At 39.8% G+C, this 10444-nt stretch overlaps 1 protein-coding gene across 2 annotated transcripts; it reads right to left on the reverse strand.

Annotated features, from left to right (window-relative positions):
• Positions 1-4337: 4337 nt before the first annotated feature.
• On the reverse strand, positions 4338-7348 carry LOC120560438 (dynein light chain 4, axonemal). Of its 2 annotated transcripts, none has more exons than XM_039802959.1 (4): positions 7231-7348; positions 6637-6716; positions 6157-6240; positions 4338-5396 (listed from the first exon to the last, which is right to left on the reverse strand). In XM_039802959.1, exons 2-4 carry the CDS (start codon positions 6706-6708, stop codon positions 5232-5234), a joined length of 321 nt encoding a protein of 106 aa, XP_039658893.1. In that variant the 5' UTR covers positions 6709-6716; positions 7231-7348; the 3' UTR covers positions 4338-5231. The 2 variants fall into 2 exon arrangements, with proteins under 2 accessions (XP_039658893.1, XP_039658903.1); XM_039802969.1 differs by lacking the exon at positions 7231-7348 and adding an exon at positions 6828-7027.
• Between the last annotated feature and the right edge of the window lie 3096 nt (positions 7349-10444).

Here is a 10444-nt window from a genome sequence, read left to right on the forward strand (position 1 = left end):
CCTCTCTCTCTCTCTCTCCCCTTTCATGTCTTCAGCTGTCCTGTAAAAATAAAGGCCGAAAATGCCCCAAAAAAGAAACTTAAATATGGAGTTCAAAAACACATCTCCACGAAAAATAAAATCGGCATCTTCAACTCAAATGTCAAATCAGTTTTATTTTACGGGGCAGACACATGGAGAAGCACTAGAAGCAACAAGAAATAAACTTCAAACGTTCATGCAGATGCTTCCAAAACATCCTGGGAATCTAGTGGCCAAACGCAGGAACTCAAGAAGAGCTCTGGCTAATCAATAAACAAGAACCAATTCAAAAACACAAATCAAACGCAGGAAATAGGGCTGGATTGGGCACACCCGGAGGAAACCACCCTCCAGCACAACCAGACAGACCTTAACCTTAAGTCTAAAGTAAATAGTTATTGTTATTTTACTGGTCAGAAGGATGGGCTTATTGATAACCAGATATGTGCACATTAGGTTGCTGACTGCCGGTTGACTTTTGCTGCCTGCCTGCAGGTTTGTTTTGTCAGGTTGCTTGTTGTATGATGATGTGTTGTGTTTGTTACTTGTTGTTGTGCATCGTCTGTTTTCTTTTTTTTATGTTGGTCTGTGTATGTTGCTTTTATATGTTGACTGTATTGTCATTTTATTGTATTACATTTTTATTTTTTTAGGTTGCCATTTTCAAACTGGCCAGGGACAACAGATAAAAAATTAGCCTACTGAGCTAAATCTGGCTCATTTACAGATGCTTCCCGGTGTATTAATGAGCATCGCCCCTGTTAAATAAATGAATAAATAAATGAAAAAAATGAATGAAATGAACATGGAACCCACAGGGGAAAAGAAAGCCAGGAAGAGCTAGAGAAGGTCATCCTGGAAGGAAGCAGAGAAGACAGCCCAACACCAAACCAGCTGGAGAAGGTTCATGAATGTCCTATGCTAAGAGCAAAATGGGTTAAATGATCAAATGTTTAAATTGCTCATATTATGCTTTTTGGCTTTTCCCCTTTCCTTTATTGTGTTATATATCTTTTTTGTGCATGTTATAGGTATACAAAGTGAAAAAGCCCAAAGTCCACCCCAAAGGGACTTACCATCTCCAACAGAAAACACTGTTCACAAACTGCTCCAAACAGCTCTGTTGTAGTCCAGCCTTTACTTCCATAATGAATGTGCGTCACTTTGTAACACACGTTATAATGCTCGATGTTTTTTGCCCCCAACTGCTCCTTCCAGGCAGCGCTGTGACCGCTGCCTTCAAGGCACCTAACCCTAACCTTAACCTTAAACCAAACCTAACCCCTGCCAGTGCCTTGGGGACCAACTCACTGTTTTAGTTTTAACCCAAACCTAACCATAACCAGTGCCTCCCAACGGTGCCTTCCAGGCAGTGCTGCCTGGAAGGCACCGTTGGGGGCAAAAAACACTGATAAACATAAATTGCTGGTTTACTGCTAAACGACAATGCAGCGATGCCTCTGTTGCCTTGTCCATTTCGGGAGCATCAGAGAGCAGCGCAGGCACTTAAGTGGCACAGAAATGAGGCCCCCGAAATCTGCGTTGCTATTCGGTCCGATAGATTCCGGTCGTTAAGGCACCGGTGCAGCAGTAGCACTGGGTGTCAGTACCCAACCCTAATTATATATCAAACATCTGGTAGATGTGAAATTCACCGATACAGTATAACTAATAAGCAGAATATATGCACGTAAAATTACTTATGTTTCTAATTTGGATAGCTCAATGTGTGGCTTAGCCCTCAGGTGACACAGCTAATTCTTACTATTTCTGCACAGGAAGAGGTGTTGGAAACAAGAGTGTGAACAGAAGGGACATGGTGAGAAAGCAAGTTGACGAGAGGTGTCTTATTATTTATGAGGCCAGAGGGCAGTGTGACCTGATCCAGGGTCATGGTGTTTTGGGTACACAAATGCTGAGATGGAAGTTGCCAGACTCTGCAACTTTGTCAATAATGACGGCCTCCCTCCATCCACTACTGGGTCAAAATGCCCTCTGCGCTGTCATGGTGCAACAGGAGCAGCTTATTACATCACGTAATCGCTCGCTTAGGCAGAGCAAGTGTCACATAATTCTTTCACATCCTAAAATCTGCATTACCAATATTAAGAGCTGTGCACTATTCCATGAAGAATAAACTCTTAATGTACCATTTCTGTGCTCGAAAAGTAAGTGTACATGTTTTATTGATCTGTTGCATATCAGCTGTTTTTACCAGTTCGTGTGTATCAGTGCACATGACTTGCTCATAGGAAAGCACATATTGCAGTCCCTCCAGAAAAACGCGATTATGCGATCGCATAATTCAATGCATAATCAGCCAAAGTCCGCATATTTATGCGGGGGACGCATTTTTTCAAATACGCGCACTTTCACCGCATAAATTGCCAATTTCTGCGCAAAATATGCAGGGCTTGCATGATTTCATAATCCCCGCATTTTCATTGCAAAAGTCACATATATCTTAGCAGAAAGTGGAAAAATTTTGCATTTACTTCACACAAGAGCAGCCATTTTCAAGTCCCCGCAATTTTAGCAAGTGCCCGCAATTTCATTGCATAAAATTGCATAAATATCCCGCATATTCCATAGCAATTTTTAAGAAAACGTGCCGCATAATCAAGGATTTTTGCTCGCAACAATCACAAAAAAACATTGCTGAGACTTAGAGTGCTCATATTATGCTTTTTGGCTTTCCCCCTTTCCTTTATTGTGTTATATATCTTTTTTGTGCACGTTATAGGTTTACAAAGTGAAAAAGCCCAAAGTCCACCCCAAAGGGACTTACCATCTCCAACAGAAAACACTGTTCACAAACTGCTCCAAACAGCTCTACTGTAGTCCAGCCTTTACTTCAGAGACAAACGTGGTCACTTTGTAACACACGTTCTAATGCTCGCCTAGCTGCTAGCGTGGCACGCCCTCATACTCTGCTTCTGACTGGCTAGTAGTCCTTACCTAGGTACTGAGCATGTGCGACTCCCAACAAAGATGGAACAGAAGTGTGATGTCTCACTCTGTAGCTAAAACAGAGAGCTCAACACACAGGGTGAAAAGAGGAGCTCCAGCAAAGTCCAGTACAACAAAAATATGGTGTTTTTTGAAAATTAAACCATGTCAACCTATTCTGATATAGCCTCTAAATACAATTATGAACCTGGAAATTAGCATAATATGAGCACTTTAACAATAGTGTTGCAATGAGTAAATAAAGTACATATAAGTTTACATATGTATAGATGCAGCAAATGAAGGTAATTTCACCTGGTCAAGTTTTGTTTGTTATGTCTATCTGCTAATAATGTTTATTCCCTTGAAATATTCTATCGAAAACATCCTTTGGCAGCTAACTTATGAGTCACTTATTTACTGTATATTAATTATTGCAATATCTCTACATCATCCTAATCTTTGATTTGCTAATTTTAACTATCATGTAATGCCTGAAATAAAGTTTAATTCAAGCACACAGCAGAACTAGCCGAGTGAAATTGAGAACGGTTGGTTTTATTAAGGAACTCTACATAGACGTTTAAGAAAAACTGGGAGTTTGAAAAACTTTTTCCAGAAATATGTCAAAAGGACACAACTTACTCCAGTTTCTCAGGGAAACCCAACATCCAGTCTTCATCATCCCCTCTGACAAGACCCTGACATTCCATTATTTAGCTTTTTTCTTTTTCCTTAATACTAATAAAGAATAAACTATTTTTTGGAAACACCTTTGTCTCCTCCTGTTTAATTCTTATATATATATATATATATATATATATATATATATATATATATATATATATATATATATATATATATATATATATATATATATATATATATATATATATATCTTTTTTTTTTCCTTTATGCGACTGTCTCTTCATGTCTTGTATCGCTTATGGTTTCTTGTTTCTTGTGTCTCATATTAAAATAAAATATAAAAAAATAAAATAAAATAAAAAGCTGTAAAACAGCTACTGGCATGTTCTTCCTGCATATACTTTTACTCTTTTCTTACAATTTAAAACCAAGCATTCAAATTCAAAATCTATTGATGCGTGAGACAACTGCGTCATTTGACTCTTAGCAATGCTGGTGTAGTCACTAATGTCTGTATGACTGCATAACAAATCATACCCCTTCTACCCATTTCAATTTGCTCCCTCTTGGTTCAGTAGCTATTATATTTCCCCCATTGTGGTCATACAAATTGCATTTGCTTATGATAAAATGAACTTAAAATGCTTTGCCTGAAATGTAACAAATGTAACTTTAACCCTTAAGCCGCTGAGCAATGTTGTGAAGAAGAAAGGCGACGGTTTCTATTTCACCACATTTCAGAGTTTATTGTACAATCAAGTCAATTCACACAAAATGGTCCATTGCACTGGATCATTAAAACTGTCATCAACATGAAAACAATCACATTGTAAATATCACCCAGTGCGGTGATATTATTAGGGATTATTACAAACACCTTTAGAGGGAGAAAAGGTGGATCGGGTTTAGTGTTGTTTGGCTCAGGAGACTCTGAGCCTTTAGTTGTAAGAAGATGACACTGATCTTTAAAAAGAAGTTCTTCAAGTCGCCTCAAAATATGTACACATAAAAAATATTACATTCAATAAAAAAATTGTATTGAAAGATTAGTGCGGTTGGAGAGAAAGGTGTGAGAAGTGACGGATGGTGTGGACAGTTCACTGTTGTACAAACTGCTGAGGAAGGTGATGATGAAATGCCATTTCAAAAAACAGTGTGTGTCCAGCACACACAAACGTATAAACTCACACACACACACACGTGCTCCCTGAAGAGGAATGAGGATAAAAGGACTTTGGAGACCCTGATTGGCTGTATTGTTTGTAAAAGTTGAACTTACTTGCACATGCACGCTCACAAAAGGTTTAGAACCATGGATACAGCTTCAGAGACGGACGGAGGGTTGAAAACAAAAGAGAAAAAGGCAAGTGACAGACGAGGCAGAAAGCTATTTTTGTATGCCTTCCAGCCAAAGTGACTGCCGCACTTTAAAGTTCCCTTTCAACTATTTTTCCCTGCCAACTACACTTTTTAAAACTGGACAAGAGCTCCAAATAATTGTTTATTATGTGCCACAGTGGCTGGTAGTGTGGACAAACTGACCTGTCGCAACACAAATGTTCATTCCCAGCCCCGTGACCACGTCACAGGGGAGGAGGGACAGCGAGGAGATGCTACGAGCACTTCCATACACACACGGCCAGACTCCCTCCAAAGAACATGTAGAGCAGGTTCTTCACCTCGTGCGTGACCTCAAAGCCAAAACCTTCGCCGATCACCACGTGCCATGAGCTGCCGAATTTCTTGTCCATGGACTCTTTGATCATCTTCGCTGCACTCTGGGGGAAAACAGCGAGGAAGAAAAAAAATATATATATATAAATAAATAAGGTAGACAAATTAACATCAACATCAACCAATGAAAAATATGATCTTAATATAGGGAATTACATCTTACATTTTTAAGAAACCAAATACTGAGACAATATATCTATTAAGAGTTTGATTGAATTACCTTACAGATGTCATTAACTATTAGTCTCGCATTGCCAGACCTTCCTCCACAGCGCTGTGGAGGAAGGGTCTGGCTAGTCCACACAGTATTTCGGAATGGGAGAAAAACGGTGCTCTGGTTTATTGGCATGTCTTTAAACCAATCACAATTGTCATGGGCGGCGCTAAGCGCCCGACAGAGCCCCGGTGCTGCTGTGAAAGAGCCTCGGGAAGGAACTTGTTTTGGTGGAACATGTGTACGTTCAAAAGTTGTTTTAGTCGTGCAACAGGAAAGACAGACTGGACTGGACAGCCTAGCTAGCTGTCTGGATTTACCCTGCAGAGATCTGAGGAGCAGTTAACCCTAGTCCTCATACATCCACCGGAGTTTAAAATTCAAAAACAAAGAAAGCGGAAGGTAGCGAACATCTGGCTGAAAAGAAGGACATTGTGCGGAATTTCCAGCAGCACCGGAACAATCCCGGAAGTGGAAAGTCACGGATATAGACTTTTTTAACTATAGACACAGCATGGCAAATATCAATTTCTGACGGAGCTACCCCAAAAACGAAAAAGACGGAAAGCACAAATTAATAATACATTTACCTCATTGTTGGTGGCAAATTTTTCACAGGCTGTAACACAAAGCTCCATGGTCTCAACCCTCATTTCCTCTGGCATGTCCGTATGCTGAAGACAAACACAAATCATAAGGGTCCACATTCCCCTGCCTGACTTTGTCTTTATTTATTTTTTTTGATTGTGAACTTGCATATGTTTTGGTGACTGAATCGGCACACAACGTAGCACTTTGTCTCACTGGGAAGTTTTCTTACATCTCAAAAAAAAAAAATACAGTTACGTAAAACTAAAACCGATATTTAATGACACTTGCCCAAACACAACGCATATACAGTTAATTTGCAGCCTACTAATACACCACAACTACCCAAACCCCAGCCTAAACAGCAAAGGTATACAATCAAAATGTAATGTTCATGTTGTCATTGCAGAATGGACTGCTCCCAACCGCAGTTAGGATGTTCTTGTCCTGTACCCAGAGGCACTGTCCCGCTTCTCTCCTACCCTGATGAGAGGGAAGCTGTGCAGTCTCTTGTAGTCGGCCTCCTCTTTCTTTCCCTCACCAGTCCCAGCCATTCCGACTCCTGCAAAAAAAAAGAAGACATTTTTAACATGTTAAAAAAAAAAAAAAACTAGCTAACCCCCCTAGTTAACGTTACACAATGCGTGATAGTGAAGCATAGACACGGACAGACCAGTAGTTAAGAGCAAGCTCACATCTGTGTAACTTAACGCTAGCTAACGTTAATAACACTTTGTAACACGACTCTGGGGAAGAGGTTAAATTGCTAGCTAGCTACAACAAGTACGTCGTCGTAGTTGACACCAGAAATGGCTATTCCTCCTTCAGACGATATCGACAGATAACGGTTTGTTTGTAAACTCGACCAGGCATGATCAGCTTAGTAACGGTAACTAGCGAACCAGGTTTTACTAGCTAGCTAATTAGCTTAGCTTGTTTGATAGCAAACAGCTGATGCTACCGGTTCAAAAGCCTCAAAAGTCCGCTCTTTTTAAATCCACCGTCGTAATATTACGAGTTACAATGTGTTGTCGAGAGCAAATAAGTGACATAGAGGTGAATACATAACTACTTACGAGGCGTTTCTCCACCGAAAACTTCTGCTGCCCGACTCCCAGTTCGGTTGTTAAGGAGACATTTTAACAACGGATGTCCGTACAAGGGAAACCCCGCCCACTACAGCCAGTCTTCGTCCCTATTGGTTTAGAGTCTGTCAATCAACTGAAAGACTAAATAGCCTTTCTATCTATCTATCTATCTATCTATCTATCTATCTATCTATCTATCTATCTATCTATCTATCTATCTATCTATCTATCTATCTATCTATCTATCTATCAATCTATTCATCTATCTATCTTCACATTAACAGTTTGATTTGTATATAGACATTTGTTATACGGCTAGTTACAGTAGCCTATATGTTACTGTAACTGTGTTCTCCTTGCTTTTAGCTGCATGTCTATTCCTATCTTTCCTGGAAACTGTTCTTGAGCAAGTGTGCAAGTAGGCCTAGATTGACTTAAACCCGAAGTCAAAATATTTGATGATTCTGATTCTGAAAAAGTGTCACAAATAATGTTCTCAGAAATGTAGTGAAATAGAAGTAAAAAGTACAATAAAATTGAAGTCAAGGGAAGGTAAAATACCTCATGATTGTATCTAGTAGAGTACTTAGTTACTTTGCACGACTGCCTATCTGTCTGCTATGAAATGACACCACTGTCTTTCAAGCTGTGTGCAAGTAAAACCTTTTTTATCCTTTCGTAATCAGCCCTCTTATTGAATCTGACCCACATTCAGCTGGAAACATCTGGGTGGAATCCCCAGATGGAGAGTTTTGACCCAGAATTGTGCTCTACACACACACGCACACAGACGCACGCACACACGCACAAACACACACGCACACACACGCACACACTCACACAGACAAAGAACACACGTCCGAAATCACACACTCACAGTAATAGTAGATATGTGATTCTCTATGCAGTTGTGCCTGTTAACCTGGGTTGTGCATTTAGCCTCATAATCCCGCTGAAACAGACTAACCCCGTCTGAAATACCACCACGAGCATCTGGATGCATTTGGTTTCTGAAACAATGACTACCGTATAGATCAGAGTGGATTGTGAATCCTTGGAAAGGCAGACAAAAACACATGATCATCTTTCTCTCCTTCTTCTCTCCCTCTCTTCTGTCCTCTCTTTATGCAACCAGAAGAATGATGCAACTTGTTGACCATAAAGTGAAACCCCTCACCTCACCTCTAGAGTGTGTTGGCTGAGAGAAACAGTGGACCATTACACTGCAGATTACACTGTGACATATTTTGGCACGGTCTTTGTTCAGCCCAATTGATCCAGTTTAGATGCAACGATTCGAGAGCTAAAGGAAAGAAAAGACTTATTGAAACAGTTAGCCTATATAAAAAAAGAAAGGACCAAGGTGAAACAGAAATGATTACCTCATCAACATTTCTTCACATCCTGCACAAAACTGTGAGGCCTTCTTTTCTTATTCTAATACAGTTATATTGTAAATATTCTTTAAGTTATAGTGTCTTTTACATATTTTTATTGTAATATTCATATTCAGTACTCTACTTTATTTATATTTCACCAAGGCAAATTCCTTGTAAGTGAAAAAGTACTTGGCAATAAATTGTATTCTGATTCTGTTTACAGTAATTACTTTAAAGAAAAAAATAGATTTGTATGTTTCATTGGAATTGAACACATTTCATTACACTACATAAACACTTTTATTAGCTTAGGCAAGGGATGTTCAAGCACAAATTGTGACGAGAGTGAGTGAAAAAGTGAACAGGCCAGGCGGGCAGGCTAAAGTGAAATAGGTTCATTGCATATGCACTGTATAGTTTAAATGATGTATTTCTGAGAAAGGATATTAAAACGAGTCCTCTACTTTCAATGTTATCTGTTTGATTTTTATATATCAGTGTCTTAAACTATTTGAGTTTATGTTTTATAGATTAGAACAAGAGAAATGACAGTGATTCTAACAACGTGTGTAATATGGATGTGTGCACTTAGATCAAGTGTGAAGCATCTTATAATACACTGAGAGAGAGTGAGAGCTGGAGCTATAAATACCCAAGTGAGCACTCACTCTGAAATAAGAATGTCAAATCAAAGCAGCAGAAGGATGGAGAGAAGGAGATGGAGGGTTTTTTGACAGAAGGCGCAGTGAAAAGATGCCAACTGGTGACGAGAGGTGGATAAAAGAGCGGAGGAGGAGGTGGTGGTGTAAGGACCTTGAGGAAAATATTCGTCATGAGGGGAAAACATTCTCTGGTTAGTATGAGATAAGGCACGGGCAGAGTCAAAAACAGAAAACGCTGCTGCACATTGATGAAGAAAATCAAGGTTTGGATAACAGACGACAGCAGTGCGAGGACAGGTGAAGAACTGATCAACGGTAAAATCACAGAACTTAGATATGGACGATGTGTAAATGTCATGACTGGAGAGCTTGCAACAATGAGGCAATGCATTGCAGTGAGAATACAACTTGTTAATCTGTTTCTGTAGTTGACACGCTGCAAGCGTTTGCGCAGCATCAATCAGGGGATGAGTAAACGTTGAGATAGATCAGTGGTGTAGTCTACGTGATATGCAGTTTTACGCAGTATACCCATTAAGAAAGCTCCAGGATTTCCATATACCCACTTAAAAATGCCCATTGACACGCCACAACATACTTTCCATTACATTTTTGATATATTTTGAATTATCACCTGTGTTTTTCTTCTCCACATAGGCTGAATAAAGGTATTTCCACTGTAAATTGGTGCATAAAAGTGTATCAGAATACAGGAAATGAAGTCGTTGATGCTCAGAACTTCCCTCGGAGGACACCCAGACCCCCCACTATGATATGCCCCCCCCCCCAAAGGCAGATTCTGGCTCATATATATGTATACAGTACAGTATACCCACTACAATACAGACTAAACCACTGAGATAGATTATGAAAGGGTTGAATGGTATGGAGGTTTGCTGTGAAAATGAATATTTGAGTTGGTGTGTTTGTGTCTGTGTGTGACTGAGAGTGTGGTGGTGGTGGGTCATATCAGGATTTCCATAATATCTGCCGGCATCAAACAGAGGTAATTAAGGGCCATCTATAATTCAACAGCAGAGGGAGACCCCACGTGACTCTGCTAACAAGCTGTGATGGAGAGATTTACTGAAAATATTCACCGACTGTATGACTGCAAGACTCACGGACTGACTGGAAGGCTGACTGACTGATTATTCAGAT

The sequence above is a fragment of the Perca fluviatilis genome, chromosome 1 (genome assembly GCF_010015445.1).
Source record: "Perca fluviatilis chromosome 1, GENO_Pfluv_1.0, whole genome shotgun sequence".
NCBI lineage: Eukaryota > Metazoa > Chordata > Actinopteri > Perciformes > Percidae > Perca > Perca fluviatilis.